This window comes from Amphibalanus amphitrite, unplaced genomic scaffold, assembly GCF_019059575.1.
Source record: "Amphibalanus amphitrite isolate SeventyFive unplaced genomic scaffold, NRLGWU_Aamphi_draft 000037F_arrow, whole genome shotgun sequence".
Classification (NCBI taxonomy): Eukaryota; Metazoa; Arthropoda; class Thecostraca; order Balanomorpha; family Balanidae; genus Amphibalanus; species Amphibalanus amphitrite.
Window position 1 is genome coordinate 860,042 of NW_024881533.1, and position 19,786 is coordinate 879,827.

General features: G+C 44.6%; 1 protein-coding gene and 1 long non-coding RNA gene across 5 annotated transcripts in view; both read left to right on the forward strand.

Annotated features, from left to right (window-relative positions):
- Positions 1–3,236, forward strand: part of LOC122372653 (heat shock protein Hsp-12.2-like) — a 38,630-nt gene extending 35,394 nt beyond the window's left edge. For 2 of the 3 annotated variants that reach the window (XM_043350159.1, XM_043350139.1), the window contains exons 2-3: positions 2,123–2,322; positions 2,530–3,236. In XM_043350159.1, the coding sequence (XP_043206094.1) occupies positions 2,132–2,322; positions 2,530–2,866 (528 nt within the window). In that variant the 5' untranslated portion in view covers positions 2,123–2,131 and the 3' untranslated portion in view covers positions 2,867–3,236. Of the gene's footprint in view, positions 1–2,118; positions 2,323–2,529 lie in introns of all 3 variants that reach the window. The other variant, XM_043350150.1, reaches the window with a different exon arrangement.
- A 218-nt stretch (positions 3,237–3,454) lies between these two features.
- Positions 3,455–9,450, forward strand: LOC122372687. Of its 2 annotated transcripts, XR_006254914.1 has the most exons (3): positions 3,455–3,649; positions 4,093–4,211; positions 8,920–9,450. It is a non-coding gene; the product is annotated as an uncharacterized LOC122372687 (long non-coding RNA). The 2 variants fall into 2 exon arrangements; XR_006254911.1 differs by lacking the exon at positions 3,455–3,649 and having other exon boundaries at positions 3,850–4,211.
- Positions 9,451–19,786: the final 10,336 nt, after the last annotated feature.

A 19,786-nucleotide genomic window follows, 5' to 3' on the forward strand; every position in this document is an offset into this window, starting at 1 on the left:
CTATCCCAACGGTAGCGCCGTCCGCCGATCGACTTGGGCAGCACTATCTGCAAGGCAGGCGCGCGCGACGCTGCGCGCGCCTGGCGGCGGAGCTGGCAGGACGGATGACCCTGGCTGCCGCCGTGAGAACCATCCAGAACCGTACGGCTATGCTGCGGCAGCGGCTGAAAGGAACGCAACAACAATAACTACAACAGCAGCTGCTAATGAAAGGGGAAATCATGGAGCCGGATGACCCGGCACATGGCGCTCAGCCAGCTGAGAATGAGAGCAGCTATCAAATCGCCAGCAGGGTGCTGCGGCTGGTAACTGACGACCTTGGTAGAGAGAGCGCCTCCGCTGATGCGGATGAAACTACCCCCTCTCGGGTTTGTTTGACGCCGTCTCCGTCGACTCTTTCGCCTGGGCCGGCTGGCGACCGCGCTACATTTCTTGTGCAGTGACTCGTAACTGTGTTCACCAAACTTTTAAAACTCCCCACGTTAGCATCTTTAAAGAATGTTTTCCTCGTACACTGCTGCAATGTCTTATGTAGGCATGTTGTACAGTCTAAACGAGTGTGGAATGCTTTGTTGTGCTTGTTTTGTATTTCGTTTGCTATTTATCACGGTGACTATAATTTATTTTGACCAACCCTTGCCTTGTTACAATTTTAGTGGATGGTTTCTGAACTGCTGTTTGCATTATAGATGTTGCTAGTGCGTAGACGCCAAAGATTACTTTATACCTATTGACGCGCCAGATAAAGGAGGTGAAGTATTCCTCTGATCTATACCTACGGAATTCCTTTATGTGTGTTTTGTAATCGATATTGGCGGTTTTCTTATGTGATGCGGTGTAGAGCGTGGCTGAGGAAGGCGATGTTTAAAGTTGCTAGTTATTTTTCAATACATCTTTGATCGGACTGTCGTGCTTGCTGTAGGTCGGACTTCCGTTCTTGATGGTGATTGGACGCACGTGCCGGTAGTTCACAACAATGCGGCTTTCGATTATAGTATAGATTTAGATGCATTTAAAGTGTTTGTATACGTAGTCCTGAGTTTCGAGATATTATCCTTGCGGGCTTCTTGCCAACAGATTGTCCACTTCTGTGTCCAGTACTCATCCCACTCACGAGGCTCAGTTGTGTTTGCCAGCCCCTATACGGAAACATTGGCCAGATAACTGACTACTACTGAAATTTTAAGAAGCGTGGGCAGTAGGGCATAACGAACGGTCCTCAGCTTCAGTAGCCGCGGAGGGGGGGGGGACACCGCCGACTTTTGGTCCCATTCTTTCCATGCAGGCCAAAATCAAAGGGGGGCACGGTGCCCCGGTGCCCTCCCCGTTCCGTCGCCTATGCTCAGGTTATTTCTGACCTGACAGGCTCAGGGAGGATTGCTCTTTGTTGTTTTTCTCCGATGAACCCTCTTGCTGCACACTGGCTGATCCAAAGGATGGAGGGGACGGGGGGGGGGGGGTGGAGACGTATGAAAAAAGAAGACAATGTTCTTTCCCTAGCGCACGAAATCAATTCTTAAATGAAAATTAAACGAATAAGCTTCCGTTAAGAAGCCCCCGTTCCGTATCTTCCGTTCCATTCCACGACTCGTACGTTCCAGTGACTTGCTGCAGTGGCGTCATCTATACCTCGCCCTTACTGCCGGGAAGGCCGCGAGTTGCGACATCTATACTATGTCTAGGCCTGAAGTACCTCTTAGTGTTCTTCCGCCACGATGTATTTATTTTTGTCAATCGGTTTGGTCCTTCTGGCCGGATAGGTCGTCAGAATTATCTGAAGGTGCCTGAAATGTCTCGTTAGTGGAAAAAATGTCTCGTTAGTGGAATTCCACTATCTGGCAACTAGCCCTATGTAAACGCGGCTAATGCTAAGGAGGCCCATGCTCTTTAGGGTTAGGATCTTTAAAACATCCTTACCCTTATATCTGTCTTCTCCCTTTGTGACCCGCCACGCATCTGGCTACATATTTGACTATCTTCCCGTTTAACGCCCGGATCTTCAGTCAGCACTAATTTTCAATTCGTCTAGTAAGTCTGTTGCCTCGCTGCGTGATACTGAACCCCTCCTTCGACCATGACCTGTCGGTGCACCGGACACACCCTGAATAGTGCCTCTCGACAGGTCGGAGCCATGTCGGTGCCACTCTACTTCGACGACCCCTTCTTCGACGACGCGCTGCGCGACTTCGGCCGCCACCGGTCGCCGCGCATGTTCGACCAGCACTTCGGCATGGGCGTGCCGCGGCGGCCGCTGATGGACGACTACCTGCCGGCGGTCTCCAGCCGCCGATACGCCTCCAGGGCGCCCGTCGTCCTGCACAGGTGGGCCGCTCCAAACGGGGGCCGCTCTGGCTAGATGGGCAAATTCAATGTTAAATTTGAGGTTCGAGTGTAGAAAGCCGTATGAAAAGTGTAGACTGTATTATACACTAAATATGGCTTGAAGCTACACCAGCTCTTCTCTGCCCTACACAGAACTAGTTTGTGGTACCTCTCATCCTTTTTGACCACCCCTGCCATGTTCCGCAGGCAGAACTCGGGCACCTCAGAGATCACGTCGCACAAGGACCGCGTGGAGATGCGGCTGGACGTGCAGCACTTTTTGCCCGAGGAGCTCAAGGTTAAGATCGTCGACGGCATGGTGGTGGTCGAGGCCAAGCACGAGGAGAAGCGGGACGAGCACGGCTCGGTGGCGCGCCAGTTCACCCGGAAGTACGAGCTGCCTGAGGACGCGGACGAGGACGGCGTGGTCTCCCACCTGAGCAAGGAGGGCGTGCTCACCATCACCGCGCCCAGGAAGTGCCCCCAGCAGCCGGACCGGCCCGAGAAGACCGTGCCGCTCAAGGTGGATAGGGACGGAAAGTGAGAGACAGCCAGAGACCGGATGACGAGCTGTGCAGCGGCGCTGAAGACGCGGAGAGGTGGTGCGCTTCTCCGTGAACGTGATAACACCATGATATTGAAGTGTTTAAACGTTTTATTTCACTAATTCATTTTACGTTCATTTTTAATTATGCAACTGTAACTCGCGTTCCAGAAAAAAACGCGAATTATGTTCCACACTAGGGTATACAATAGAGCTTTTTGTCGGTGGAACTTTGGCTTCCGTGCACTTACATGTGATGCAACGGCATTTCTATGGAATAACCATGCCTACACTGTAAAAAATGTTAGCACAGTTTGAGTTTTCTGACTCACTTTAATGATGTGTTCAAACAAGCTACCTTGCTAATGAATCCGTATTTATCGAGTAATTTAAACCTTATTGCGAAGCAAAACACGGTTGGTCCAAATCAGGATGAACTAGCTCGGAATCCCCATGTACAATGACACCTTTCGAGTAATCGCCATGTATGCATACCCGCATTTGGCGGACACTGTGTTCCGAAACACGAATACGATTTTGTGGAAGCATCTTTGCGCACGGTTATACCGTGTTGAATGACACGTTGACGTGTTTTACCCCTCTGCGTCGAGTTTAAAAAGCAGAATGAGGTTATTTGAGCCGCGATCTTGAGAGATATTAACACTGTGGGTTGTTAACTTACTCGGTTCAGTTTCGCGCCAAATGCAGCGCCGCGTGGGCCTCAGTCGCCATCTTCGTGCGATCCAGGGAGCTCGTGTCTGTGCTGCGTCTGACGTCTTGTTGGTAAGTACAAGCGATACTTGCTCCAAATTATTCTTAGAAATAACATCAGTGATATTAAATGTCTTTTAGGCGTGGTTGCATAAATATTATCCGTGCAGTGTGGCGTTATGGATGGAAAGGAGGAGCCCTCGGCCCTGATTCTCATTCTGCCACTCCACCACTGGTGGCTATGTGTGCGTTTGTAAAATGCTATACATGAATAATTTGGACTGTACCTTTTCAACTTTTGCTATGAGTATGTATCTACCAGCTAGTTATGATTAGTCTGCCTGGTTTCTCTCTTCCCCTCTCTCTCTCTCTCTCTCACCTAATCTTTCGCTCGCTCCCTCCCCCTTTCTCCCTCTCTCTCCCATTGTGTCTCCCTCCGCTTTTCTTTTTGTCTGTGGAAAACAAGTAGGTAGACATCTGTTTGGCTGCGAACTGACATAATTTATTTACTTCAGATACGACTCAAGATGAGCAGAATGAAGGTCAATCTCGAAGTCCCAGTCAGAGCTCAAGGCCTGTGAGGCAGGACTTCATTCCTTGATGAATGCGGCTCAACTGCTAACAGGATAAAAAGGTATTGTTCTAGGCTATTTCTGCCGATTTATTATTTCACATATCACAATTAGTGTCTGCATGGGACTCGGTTGTATTTTAGTAGACTGGGGTTTTGCCTTCTATAATTTGAAGCCGATATGAAAATTGAAATCACATGTTTAACGTATTTATTATCATCAAAAGCGTAACCGAAACCCGACGAGAGCCCGGGCGCCCGGGCGCTCTCTACCCCTGCGCTCTCCCTCCCTCTCTCGTCCCGCTCCCGTGGTCAGCTGTCCCGCTGTCCAAGCGAGGCCGTTGCCATGGCGACCGCTGACGGCCTCCTCCGACGGACGGATCCGGACGCCGAAGCTCTTAGCTCAGCCGTCTGTATGATGTGCATTGGCTATTATTGGGTTGATGTTGGACGATAGGTCTATAATAGCCGTTTTCACGACGGCCATCTGGTACACTTTTGGTGCACATTTGGTGTAGATTAGGTGCAGCTTTGGTCAAATAAGGTTCAGTGTGATTCTTAGTTGCTATCAGCTAGGGTTGCACTAAGTGCGTAGATGTCTGCTTTGTCAACTTATCAGACATTAAGGGTAGGGTAGGGTAGTAGGGTAGGGTAGGGTAGGGTAGGGTAGGGTAGGGTAGGGTAGGGTAGGGTAGGGTAGGGTAGGGTAGTAGGGTAGGGTAGGGTAGGGTAGTAGGGTAGGGTAGGGTAGGGTAGGGTAGGGTAGGGTAGGGTAGGGTAGGGTAGGGTAGGGTAGGGTAGGGTAGTAGGGTAGGGTAGGGTTAGGATAGGGGTAGGGTAGGGGTAGGGTTGAGTTCAAAAAGGGCCCAACATACAAAACACTTGAACACCCCGCAACTACCACCATCCCTTACAGTTCAATTAAAAACAGCTACCCAAATCTACCCAAATAACACAGCTAAAAATACAAGTCAATCACCCAAAGTAATGCACCCGTAACATAACATAAATCAAAACATACAGTTATCGCGTAAACCTGTACCTCTAGTAAATTTATAAAATGAAGATATTGGCTCTAAAAGAGATTAGATGCAGATTTGGTCAAATTAGGTGCATTCGCCGGGAAGCCCGTCGTGAAAACGGCTAATGGGTACCTAGTACCTACACACCTTTTTAATCTCAAATTAAAATAAGTCAACTTCAAATTAAAATAGGTCAACTTCAAATTAAAATAGATCAACTTCAAATTAAAACTGTCAACTTCAAATTAAAATAAGTCAACTTCATATTAAAATAAGTCAAGTTCGTTTTAAAACATTGCTACACTAATAGTTATGTTCTTTGAAGCGCATATATTGTGTAAAACCATACACAGTGACAGATTCATTGGCTGATCCAGAAAGGCGGTCTTGGACGCCGCGGGGGGGGGGGGCATGCCCCAAAAAGTTTCTCCAAATTCCAAAAACTCATCGGATTTTAATTCCCTGCGCACTGCTGTGCAGTTTAAAACAAACTTTTCTTAATAAAAGGTGTTTAGTTTTCGTTTTTTTTCTCGAAAAAACGAAAATTTTCGTCAATTTCGGGGACTGCAGGGGGGGGGGGCATTTGCCCCAAATGCCCCCCTTGGATCCACCAGTGGACAGATTTGCTGCACTAATATGTCACCGTGTATGGTGTGTATGCAGCCACTGTGAGCTGCACCAATACATACCTAGGGGAAAGTGGGTGTATTGCGCCCTCCTAACCAATTGCGCCCACCAACATTCCCACGGATTCAATGGCATGTTTAGATTTTTGTTTCGAAAACATTATTTTCACCACTGGATAGATCATTCTATGGCCCAAACTCTCTGATTAAGCCAATTAGCAAGGCTCATTACGCCATCAAAGATGTCATGGCGTTTTCTTAACTTCTTTGCAGCATTTTGAACCGTTGGCTATAAAAATTTGCGATATTTGTGTGATTTTTAGAGTGATATTTAGAATGAAAACCCCTTTTTTCATTGTATTTCACTGAAACAGTAAACATCCTTCAACATCTTTATGATAACTTCTACGCTTTTATTAAAAAAACCTCAATTCTAATTGCGCCCATGGCAATTGCGCCAGGGGGGCGCAAATAGAATAATGGTGTAGTCATTGTATCACGACAGTATGAATGCATCATTAAATGATGGCAATAAAGCAGGAGTTTAATGTCAGGCAAGGGAGCAGCCCGCTGTCGTCAGTCCGCAAATTATTTCTCTCGTCAAACTTATAATGCAGCTGCCATTTAGGCTACGGCCTGTGGTGTAATGGACAAAATACGACATTTTTAACATGAACTCAGGCGTGAGAAGTGAACGCTATGATAAAAAAACTAAAAACTGATGTCATTAAGTTTTCAAAACGATAAAAATTATTAATTTTGCGAGAAACGATTGCAGATTTAACTGTATAGGCGCATACGTTCACATATATCTAGTCGGTTACAGTAAACGTTTTCGTTGCACTTTTACAAGCGTACGGACACGTGTAAAGTTATCTACCTGGGCAAAAAACATCGCGATTTATATCTACATTTATTATTTATCCAGCCTGAATAACATTATAAATGTTTAAGGAAGCCGCAATGACATTAGACTGCCGGGGTGTATGCATTCCGTCTCATTCACTTAGCCATGTTAAAGTATAGGGCGCAATTGGGTTCTAATTGCGCCATCCCCCTGGCGCAATTTACAGCAGTTGTTGGCAAATGCGCCCTTTTGCATGTTTCTGAAAAAGCAGCTGTCAGAAGCAAACGAAACATTCTCAATTGATCGGGAGGCTCTTAAATCGTAGCCAATGAGTTCCTCTTTGAAATGGTTGCCAGTGCATGCTTATATCTCCAGCGGTTTTCTTACAATTAGCATTTTTCGTTAAGGTGGCGCAATTCACCCTCCTTCCCCTACATATGTCACTGTGTATGGGTTTGCATTATATTCGCTTCAAAGAACATAACTACATAGTGTAGCAATGTTTTAAAATGAAATTTACTTTTTTAATATGAAGTTGACCTATTTTAATTTGAAGTTGACAGTTTTAATTTGAAATTGATCTATTTTAATTTGAAGTTGACTTATTTTAATTTAAAGTTAACTAATTTAATTTGAGGTTAAAAAGGTGTAGAGTCGATAGTGAACGTACGTACCAAATCCCCAAGTATATGTTAGTTTAGTGCGTTGGCCTTTCGTGTAAGAGTATAATGACAGGGAATGGCCATTTAGAGGTCAAGGGACAGTCACTTCAGTAAAGGGTGCGAGCTTATCCCGCGACCCGTTGGGGAAGGGGGAGGCACCCCTGTTGTTTTTACGCTCATAACTCAAAAACGGCCGCGATTTTTAACTCCAGATTCTAGTACTTCTCCGGACATCAATTTCACTAAACTCCTGAAAAATGGGTCCTAGGTCACCTCGGGTCATGAGTTATGGAGGTCAAACTGAGGTCATGTTCGGCCATTTTCCGTCGAAAAAGTAAAAAAGTGGTTCACGGAAAAAATCACAAAAATATATTATCATTCTAGAGACTAAAAATTCGCACAGTACGTACAAAATGCATGGCAAAGGGAACTGCTACCACAAAATTTCCAAAATAGAAATATCAAGATCTTTATTTCTACACTCAAAACTCCTTCAGGTTTTTTAATTTAGAGAAGTAAAAAACGGAGCATATGTCGGATAGATCCTTATTCCTTATCGGCTTTACACATCCTAAAAATCAACAAAATAGGTATCTTTAAAACTGCCAGTAATATGTATAGTTATTTGAAAGACTAAAAAAAGCCACTGTTCTTGTGACGTCCTATTTTTTTCAGCACTTGTTAGGTACTGAAAGTAGTCTAGAGTAATGTCTACGATACTTACCCTCTCTTCCTGACTGAATAGGTATAAACGTTTGTCGTCTTTTAAATGATAAAAGCCACTTTACGTAATAAAATGTTTGTCATTGTAAACTGGTACAATTTGACCTTGCTTGCCGTCCTGTGATGTCATAGGTCAAAGAAAAATGACGTCGAGACGCGTCGAATAACCTACAAGTTGACCTAAAAAGGTCAACTTAAAAATTTGACCTCAGGTCAAGGTCACGGAAAAGGTCATGTTGCATGTCATTCGATTCGTATTGTTAATTTGAACACATTCCTGGTGTTTGCAGACACTGTTTGAGACGTTTCGTGACCTGAGATGACCTCAGAGGCATTAAAGGGGCCACAGGTGCAATTTTCCGGTTCATTGTGTCATGTTCATTTGTGTCCCGATGTTTGAGGGTGTTTTCGGCCAAAAGAAGAGGATTTCAATTTTCTTACATTGACTATAAGTCAATGGAGAGGTCGCAAAATCGACCTGACCTTAGGTCACCGAAATCGAAATTCCGAGATATGCAAATTGTTCATACTGACAAGCTCATGCAATAGCATGAGTTTCAAACTTCTGGGATGTACGAATTTACTTTAGAAATGACTGAATCACAAAGTCACAAAGTTTTTAGAGGCATAATCACTTAACTTGACTTGTGACCTGACGTTATGTGACCCGGGGTCAAAAATATTACTCACGATGCGAAATTGATGTATCATAAGCTATACCAAGTTTCGCAGCGCTGCTCGCCGCGTTTTTTACACTCGCAAAAAAACTGGCAGGTGTGGCCAACCCCCACCCGCACCCCCCACCCGTGCGAAGGTTAAGGTATGTATCATTATGCTGTTCATTCATGCACTTCGTCATTTATTAACATTAATATTTCTTTCTTATTTCAGACACGGACCAGGGTTGGACGCTTTTTAGAATTTCCTCTCGTGAGGCACAACGACGTGTCCGCGAATGATAGGTCCGCGACGCCGTCCTCCCCCTGCATCCAGAACGCTAGTGTCACGGGTGGAGGGGAGCGAGGCTGCCATCTCCGAAGACAACACGCCTCTGAGTGTGCGCCTCCTAGTTTGTGCGGCAATGTTCCCCGTGTTCAATGAGAAAATTCAATGCCCCAGCGCCCAGCTAGTACTGACGCAAGAGGTCTCCCAAAAGTCGTTCGGAAAGTCGTTAAAAAATCGTTGCGCCGACCGGCTCCACAAGCTGAAGACTGCGCCAGTGAATGCATTTGAAACGGCACCTCTACTCTCCCATCGCCAGGCCCAAAGACGTGTTGTTCATAGGTGTCGTTCACACTACTAGTGTTGCTGATCGCGGAGGACCACTGTCCACTGCTCGTCCGCCGTGGCGTTACTTCTGATGAGGCTCAGAGCGCATGTTTACTGTGAACAACCTGCTGAAATATATAATGAGTAAATTTGTATTCTGAGACTTAATGAACTTGACTAACGAGGATGTGTGTTAAAGCAAAACGAACTGTGTTACACGCCTCAATTATTATGTGGAATGAGTTGTATAAATGTATACTTCGTGTCGATTTATTGCGGTTAAAGACGTTACCTCTGTTTAAACGCGGCTGGGCCTGTTACACCCCGTTCGCATCAAAGGAGGTACGCCTTTCATCGCAATGAATAAGTCCACATGAATTATATTTATATATTCATTTAGCATGATCATTGCATCGTGTAATGCAGCTCATTTTGCGTTGATATACATTCTAAAAGGAGGTACTGGACGGGAAGTATATGAACACGGACCGAGCTACGAAACACGTTACACGTTTATGGCGAGTTTAACATCTAATTTCCGGATATGTTAACACAAATAAGTTTATGTAGCCGATAATTATACGAGCCCAGAAACACCAGTGGTGTTATTGAACACTTAACATCTTTAATGCGAGCTATTTTACACGTTATTCGATACGCTAGAAACATGTTGGCGAGTTATCGAACTCGGTAACACGTCTTTATCGAGTTACGGAACACCACTTTTTGGAAAGTCAAAACTCATACCGAGTTATGTAGCACGGATTTACCGTGTATGAGGAAACACGGTGGCGTGTTATGAAATACGGCTGTACCGAGTCGTTTTTGGCCATATAACACAAAACGTGCTATCATTTTTTACAGTGTATGTAAGGACGCTTCATTAAATGGACAAGTGAGTGAGCTCTTTTATTTGCCGGTGGGTCACATAGCCCATCAGCTAAAGCATTGTCCGTCTGAGGTAAACATTACCTACCTACCATAGCGGCTGTACCTAACGAAGCGAAACTGACCAGTTTTCTCTTTTCATTACAAAAAAAAAAACGCGTCAGGTAACCAGAAAAATAATACCGGGTGGCCCAAAAAAACATTCCAAACTTTGGAGGCCTATATCTCAAATTCGAGTGCAAATAACGAGCCAAAATTTTTATTAAGCTTGCATCACTTCTTTGCGCATCGGCATGCCAAATTGTAACACTTTACCATCATTTTCAAGCCAGCAATCTTATGTTGAATTAAGTAAGACGTTTTTGCTTTTTTTGCTGATGTTGAGCGGAAGTGATGATTGGCTTGGACGTACTATGTTAGAAAAAAATTAGAAAAATAGAACACGTGAATGAAACCAGCACGTATGCTGTTATTATATTTTTTCCCACTTATGTGCCAAAATTTCAAATAATGAGCCAAAATGGTGTTAATGGATGGCGGATGCCATTCGTTTCAACGCTAAGTCCTGTTTCGAGCAGGAGTGGCACGGTGCATGGGTTACTGCTCATCGCCCTCCCTTCAAGAAGATAAAACAGTAAATCGACCGAATAAAGAAAAAAGCTAGACGGAATGTGTCACCCTGAGGCCTGAACCACCAATGAGACTAGTTGCCAGTAGCAGTCATGGCTGCAGGCCGTGGTGCCGAGATGGAAGTGGCCCGCTCACTCACATTTTTTAGTAAACATCTGAGCAAAAAAGTAATTTTTACATGGCATGCTAGAAACACGAACCGTTTAAAAAGTAATTAACCGAATAAGATAAAAATCATACCATTCACTGAAAATATATGCCGCATTGACTATTAGAAGTTTCAGGGTTGCATCTTCATCACTTTCTGAGAAATATTGATTCAAAGTTGGAAACGTTGTTTCTTGGCCACCCGGTATATTCGATAAAGCATCGGGGTAACAAAACAGAAACCGATATTTTATGTTCAAAAGTTAAAAACAGTGTTAACCACCGCCCCGGGGGGGGGGTGGCTATTTTTTGCCCCCCCTCCAGACTGTTAAATATCCCGGCACCGCCTGGGCTATTTCCGTACCCACGACAGCCTGGGGGGGGTCGGATCCGACCCCCCCCCTGTTATCTCGAGAACCAATGGTCGTATCGAGCCCAGCGAGGCGGCGTTCGAAAGGTCTCTACGAGACCTTCCCAAAGCACTCTTAAGATTTTAAAATTGAGGTCAACTTTTAGGTCAAGGTCAGGTCAAAGGTCAAACTCAGGGGTTTTGCATGAATCGGCTTACGGACAGCGGAATCGATAGCTGCTGCTCGAAACTCACCAAAAATGACTTCAAAGGCCTAGTGAAGGTACCATGTGCGTATAGAGGTCATACTAAGTACAGGTCAAGGTCAGGTCAGGTCACGAAAGGTCGCGGTTTTCACTTTCTGCTACATGAGCGTGCGACACATGTTTTATGGCTTATTTTTCACGCCGAATCCCTTGGTAATGGGTATATGTGACCCCAAGTCACTGTGCTGGTGATAAGTGTGCATTGAAAGCATAAAAAATCGTTTATACTATACATAACTAAACGAGGGCTAAGAAAAAAAGTCAATTTTTCAACTTTTTATTTTTGACATAAAAATGCACTTTTCTAGACGAGCTTTGTCCCAGGAATCTAGTGATGCTATTTGTTTTCACATGCGATGTTCAGAAGTGCCTCTAATTCACGAAAATGCTTATGACGTCACCATGCCCTATGCATGTTGGAGCTATTTTTTACAATTTGGGGGTCAAAAATCAAGATAGAAAGTTGAAATTTGGGGTATCTATTGTTCTAATAGAGCTCTACAACATATATTCCGGGTTTTTGGAAATTCCCAAAATTTTGGATTTTATTAGCTGTTTTCCAAAAAATATAGTTTTTTGAATTTTTAGGGGTGAAAAACGCATTTTATGGAAAATCCGAGATAGCCATTTTAAAGAACTCGTTGAGCTGCGTCTTTTCATGTCCTTAATTTGCAATTTGCTTCAAACCCTGATTTTTGGCAATTTTTTAAACATTTACCACTTTTTGACTAAAAATGCCATGTAGTTACATCACTAAAATCGATATATCTCAAAATTTTTAGAAATTTTTTCTAAACATTGCACAGGAGACGTCAAATTGATGGGGGAGAAGGTATGCCAAGTTTCAAGTAGATAGCGAAAGTGGTTCATGAGTTATTCAAGAAAAACGGAGGGGGGGGTCGGATCCGACCCCCCCCCAGGCGGTCGCGGGATATATCACCAGAACCGCTGCACCGATCGTAACCAAACTTTAAGTACCCTCCCGGATATCAATTTTACACATTGTGACCAATTTTTTCCCAGGGCTATGATAGGTTGGCCGGAAATGACGTCAAGGTGTGCGTAATGTTCTGCCGTTTTCGACAAAAAAAGGTTTCGCGGGAAGAGCTGTCATGACTATAGCTTTGAAGATACAGAAAAACGTTTAACCCTCGCCGGCACAGGCCATTTTGCGTCCTTCGACGGCAGAGCGGGGGGGGGGGGTTGGTACGACCCCCATCGCGTTCGGCCCCTGATTGAACTAGAGCTTCGCAGCAAAGGCGAGCGTGTTGCCCGTGACGAGATGATACCCGATTTAAAGGTCCTAGGTCATCGGGTGACCTTCCAGGTCAGGTCAATGACCCAAAAGTCGGGAAAATCGGGACCTGTTAGAACGTTGTAATGTGTGGCTGCTATGGGTTTTTCGGGGTGCTAATCACGAATATCATGTTAGTTTTGATCACAGATGATTGATGTCTTTTCGAGTATGTTTTTAGGCCAGGTCGGGTCAGGTCAGGTCAACCAGTAGGGGTCGTGCCGGGTATTCGTAGTATGTGTCAACCGCCTCTGACAGCTTCGTAACATGTTACGAAGGCACCAAAACTACTTCGTAAATGTTCAAATGGTTCCTAAATACGAATTCAGCTAAAAAAAAACTAGGCTAGAAACATGTAAAACTCGAAAAAGTGGACCGAAGTCATCAAAGGTCAGTGACCTGACCTGGCCTTCGGGTGACCTTGACATCCACCCTTAGGAGCTACATCAAATCACATATTTGTACGCTTGAAACCCCGAAAAGACTGGAAACGCGCGGCTAATGTAAGCTGACATTCGCCAAATCGCGATTTCGGCCAAACATGGTCTCTGAAAATAGGTCACAGGCGAAAGGTCATTGGGGTCAGGGTCAAGAAATTTTAAGACTACGAATAAAATTGATCAATGCGAGGTAACGGAAAGTTTCGTCGCAATCGGCCGCTTTTTACGTGAGTTATTTGCGAAAAACCTCAGGGGGTTGCATGGTTGCATCAACCCCGCCCCTCTTGTGCCGGCGAGGGTTAAAAGAATGCTCTGCTTGGATATTGGTACCAGCGTACCAGCATAAGACATAGACACCGGAAATGAAGAGGCTGGTTCTTCAGCCATACATGCTTATTGAAAAGAAAAAAAATGTTTGCGTCATTAGCCAACTAGTTATGTAGTGCGGCTGAGCCTAAACACAGCACAGATCATGTGCACTCAGAAAAAATTGAACCATAAAACGAGGGTTTTCAAAAGTACCAAAATGAACCATTTTTTAAGTGTAGCTGAAACCACTCGTTAAGTGTTGCCTGAACCGTATAAATGGCTCTGATGAGAATCGTATTGCTCATTTGATACCAATTATTAGTGCAGCATTGCCCAAAATTGCTCTCGCTACCCCAATATATAACTGGATTGGGTAAGTCTACACCCGCTCATCGGCTTATCGTACACCGGGTACTTGGGTTACTTGAACTGCAAGCAGCGAGAAAACGGGTAGTACCATTTTGAGCCACTCTACACTCAGAAAAAAATTGAACCATAAAACGAGGGTTTTCAAAAGTACCAAAATGAACCATTTTTTAAGTGTAGCTGAAACCACTCGTTAAGTGTTGCCTGAACCGTATAAATGGCTCTGATGAGAATCGTATTGCTCATTTGATACCAATTATTAGTGCAGCATTGCCCAAAATTGCTCTCGCTACCCCAATATATAACTGGATTGGGTAAGTCTACACCCGCTCATCGGCTTATCGTACACCGGGTACTTGGGTTACTTGAACTGCAAGCAGCGAGAAAACGGGTAGTACCATTTTGAGCCACTCTAGTTGGGTTTTGTGAACCTGGTTCCCATGAGCCACTTATGCTCACAAAACCGAAGGTATGCTTTTTCAAAAGCAGTTCAGGTGAACAGCTTGATCGGTTCATCTGAACTTCTTTCGAAAACTGTGGTGAATAAGAAAACACGATGTAAACATAACGTCGTATATATCTATATTATCGCGAACAAAAGTTATAATCGCAAACGAAAAAAAAGTAGGAGAAACGAAACAAGAGTACGACGCGAGCAAAAGTGGCGCGACCGGCCGTCGGCGGCCCGCTGGGTAGGCGCCGCGCGTACCTATCAATGCAAGTCTTAAGCCCACCGGCCTGGCTTTGGGCTCAAATTCGGGCCCGGCGGCCTTTTTGCCGGGATGGGACACAGGCGGGCCAGGCTTATGACGGTCTCGAAGAGGACTAGCCCATTTTAAAGGAAATAGCTTACTTTTAGCACGGGGTTTTGAACTGGAATAGCAGTTTTGTAGCCTGAGCTGAGACAAGCACAAATCAGGAGCTTTTACGGCCCACCGATCACCCTAGGGAAAGATATTCCACTTCTCGTCCCGAAAAAAGTGCCTTGCTGAGGAATGTGTGCCTTGCAGGGGTCATTTCACTCTTTTAAAACTGAAGAGTTCTTCCTATATTAAAATATAGAAAATAATCTGTTTTTATAAAGAGGTTTTATTTTCCTTGCTGATCATTTTGAACATAAAAAAATCATAAATCAATTGCAAAAAACTAATTTCGTGAAAGTGAACTATTCCCTTTAAATGTGTTACGTGCCCGACCGAATGCCGGGCTCGACAGACATACGCTGGGCCTGGCATGGTACTCCTCCAAAATGACTGCGATGCCGGGTCGGTGCCGGGCTTTCGTTTTCTGGATATTATTGCATCGCTAATATATACAATATACATACATACCAGAGATGCAAGCATTTCCTGAAAACCCAAACCAGGCATTGCAACCATTTTGGAGGAATACAATTACGGGCCCGGCGTACGTCTTACGAGACCGGCATTCGGCCCGAAACGTAATAGCTTTAATAAATGTTTGTTCTTACCGGGTCCGGTAAAAGACCAGCATGCCTGCGCTCATGCCCGGCAAAAAGACCGCCGGGCCGGAATTGAGCCCGACGCCGGGCCCGTGTGGGCTCAACACTTGCATCACTAATACATACACACATACATACATACATGCACACATACATACATGCATACATACATACATATGTTTACATAGGTAGATAGATGGATAGACAGACTGCAACAGATGGAGGTAAAACGATAGACGCGGCAGAACGATTTGATTTTTTACGTCGTCTACAGCAAGTGCTCTCGCCTTGTGCTCGAGGTGAGGTAATTTAGGTTCGTGTTGTAGTAAAGTAACCATACGTAAACAAAAAATAGATTCAACAACCAATGCTCTTTTTTTCTCTGTAAACACGACCAAACGTCAAAAGCCTCCGTCCACGTGGCGAAAGCGTTCACAGTTATTCCGACCACCCACAATCACACACGTAAGCCATGACAAAACTGAATTGTAAACAATTCGGTTTAGCGGCCAAGCAAAGTAACACTACGCATATTTATCAAAGAAGGTTCTTTATTAAAAAGCTGCGCTAACTACGCAAAATCAGATTTTGGCATTCGCACACAACACGCTATACTTAAGAAACGGCCAGGTCTTTCTTGGCAGTCGCACACCACCCTACGCTACGCCACCTTGGCGAAGCGGATGGCTTTGGCCGTCAGCTTTTGGCCATCATCTATGCCCACCTCTTTCTGAAGGTACACTCCCATCTCTCGCGCGTCCCTACCAAACTTAAATTAACCCGCACCCCGCTGGGGGGATTTGTAGCCCCCTCTGGTTTTTCTGCAATATCCTCTAAACCCTGGACGGATCAATAAGAAGCTTTCGGTACCTTCTGCTGCATCAATTTGACACCTTGTGTCCAAACGAAAATTTCGTATCTATCATAGATCCGCCGGAAATCACGTCAGAGTGACGTCATGTTCGGCCGAATTGGATGCAACCCTTTGAACTACAGCAAGCGCTCTCAAGAGCTTAGTTTTTAAACTAGATCCAATTTCTTTGCATGACAAGACCCAAAATACACAGGGCTATGAAACTCCTAACACGGATTTTCACAACTTTGGAAACATCGAAAATTATACCTATACAATTTTATAAATGGTATGATTTTGAATTTTTCCCTATAGGTTTTCGAGTTAATTAAGCAAAATAACGGAATATATGTGATAGAAATTCATAGAACATATACCGATGACCTATTCTAGGAAGTTTTAGCCTGATACCTTTAAATATAGCTGAGTTTAAAAAATTTAGCTTTATAGGAAAAATGCTAATCACTATCAAATTTTCAAATCAATATCAGTATGTTCTTGACATTGTACACCAATATAATAGCACCATCGTGTTCCCATGAGCTCAAACTGCATCTGATAGACACCTTTTTGGTTGAAAAATCGTACCTTTAAAATTTGCCCTTTTTGACCTTAAAGTGACCTGACCTCAGCTTTATTCAGCTGAAAATGGACTAAAATGACACAAACGACACTGACATTGAAATATATGGCCTAAATAGACCACCAAACATGTGTCACGTGACCGATAAAATATAAAATTTCCGTGACCTAAGATGACCTGGCCTTGACTATAAAAATTCGAAGTACAGGTTCCGTACCCTCATGGGATATCTTATACATATATTCACAAGTGTGTAAACCGAAAATGAGCCTGATCAGACCTGTGAGCCGGCGGCCAGAGCCCAAACAGCTATCAAGCAAAAACGTCGAAAACTTTTACTTTGAGCTGACCTCTGACGTCATCGGTGACCTCGACGTCAATAAAATTATGTTTCGCGCGATAGTTTTTCCAGTACTATCAGATGCCTTTTAAATTTCGGCAATCGGCCCAGTAGTTTCGGAGTTAGGAGGGGGCTATGAATAGCCCCCCCCCCACCCCCGTCGGGCGCGTTATAAAAGTATCCCATGGTGGGGCGCGGGTTAAACACACTGTGGTCTCCAACGTACTCAACGTCCAACGTCTAGCGCCAACTCAGGGTCCTCAACTTTGAGGATCGGCATACCCTCGGCGTAGGAGAACTTCTGCGTAGAGCCTCCCGTCGCCTTTAGATACGGCTGACACACGTCCACTTCATCCACCAGGACTTGGTCCCGTGATCCGAGAGCTGCCTCTAGATCATTTCATACATCTTCTGCAACACAATATATACGCGATCATTAGCGAAAGAGCTATCGAATGCGCTTTTCTGCGGCGCTGTAGCTCTATTGGTTCTCGAGTAATGCGTTGGGTGTTTCGAAAATTGTTGAAATAGACAAAATTTGACCTTTGATGACCTCTGGTGACCTGAACTTTGACCTGACGTAAAAAATGACTAAAGCATTTCCGTCATTTTTTTGACGGTCTTTCGAATGCCGCCTGCCGCGTGTCGCTACGTGGCCCAGGAGCCGAGTTAGAGGGGGGGGGGGTCAGACACCCCCGGCCCGGCGCGGTTGGCCCCGAGCACTGCACCGGCCCGGCACGGGTTAAGAAGACACTTACCTCAGGCGCGTAGTTGGGAAATTCTCGACTTTCTGTCTTCTCTTAGCGCTTCCAGCAGACGGTGGTTTATCGACACGTGGCCCGGCGGTCGGCACGCTAGTACTCGCCAACGTCTATTGTCAAGGCTTTGTAATGAATTAAAGCTGCAAAACCACCACAACTCAGCGGAAATATATGGAAAGTGCTATCACTCACAAAATAAAACGCGTGAAACACGAATATCACTCGCCGTTCGGCTCCCAACGTCATACACCAACACACACCCATCACGCCGGCAATCGCGATTCAAACTGAAAGCGTGCGAGCCAAAACAGCAAAACGCGGAACGATGATTGGTGGAGAGCAACAGCCTTCTGCGCATGCGCGACTTGGGTGGCTGCTCCCTGAGTTTCTGGCAGCATCAGGTAAAAGTACTCACTAAAAGGTAAATGTACCTAAAAATAAGGAGTCAGAAAAACGCATTTTAGGTATTTCTATACCCAACGAGTTGATGCATGTTACAGGTACCTCTTTTTCAATGACAAGTGGTTAAAAAAACATGCTGGTAGAGTAGCCCTACACAACCGATTCTGATTTGTTAGGTAGATGTACCCCTCTTCTGGGTAATGGTACCCCGAATTTGCAGGGTACTGTGAACCTCCGAGGTACATTTACTGTAATGTATGTAAAAAGAACCATTTAGTGTTCAGTAACCCCAAATAAATGGTGTACCATTACTTCTGTTGGGGTTTTAATACCTGAAAAATTGGTGTACCGGTACTCGTCAAGTGTAAAACTACCCATAGAGGGGTAAATTTTTTTCTGAGTGTGTGTCTACTTTATCTTTAGTTTCCACATTCGTATTCATTTCGAAACGTGCCTTTGGAGGGCAATATACAATACATGGGGATTAGCCCTGCATCACGAAAGTAACAAAGAAGATTTTATTTCAGACCGGTACGGTTCCCTTACCTAAGACGCTACGAACGAGGTCTTGAGAAGTTAAGGAGACATACAACCGGACGTTATCAGCTTACCGGTCACGAATGTAGAATGGTTAAGTGAAAATCACATTAAGGCTGGACATATTTTTGGACATGAGGACTTGTGCAACAGCGCACTAATATCAGATAAAATGCTTAGTCTCGGTGATGACTCATAACATCTCAAAACCGTTTCCGTCCCATGCTTTTTCTTATATCCGTGCCGATGCAGGACGGTATAGCCTTGGGCTGACTGACATGTAGCTAAGTGAACAAGAAGGCTAGATGGATGAAATTATACTACCCTTAGTAGAAGTTATATGTTTAGGCGCACACTGCAGATATATGTTATTAAATTTATAAGCATAGGTACATTTCAAGGTCAAGTAATTGTGCATTGACGCATCTCCACTATAGAGAAACACGATGCAGATGAATTTAAGCTCGTGCAAGTTTTGAACCAAAGTTGTTGCAGAAGTTGTTCCAGCAAAAAAAAACGTCTTTCTTGCAGTGGTTGCCCTCTGCAGGCTAAAACTGCCAACATTGAGACTTTAAACCCTCGCCCGCACATGCCATTTTCCCATCCTAGAACGCACATGGGGGGGGGGGTTGCCACCCCCCCCCCCCGGCGCCATTTCGTTCCTGTTGGAGATAGAGCTTAGCGGTAAAGACCAAAAAGATTCTTTGGGAAGAGACGAATCCAATGATACCCAGTTTTACCTTCTCAGGTCAGTCATTGACCTTCCAGGTCAGGTCAAACTAAAAATGTTGCTGTTTTAGATCACCGTTGGATATCAAGCGCGCTGCTTGTCATATACCGATGACGATGCCGTTTTCTGGTG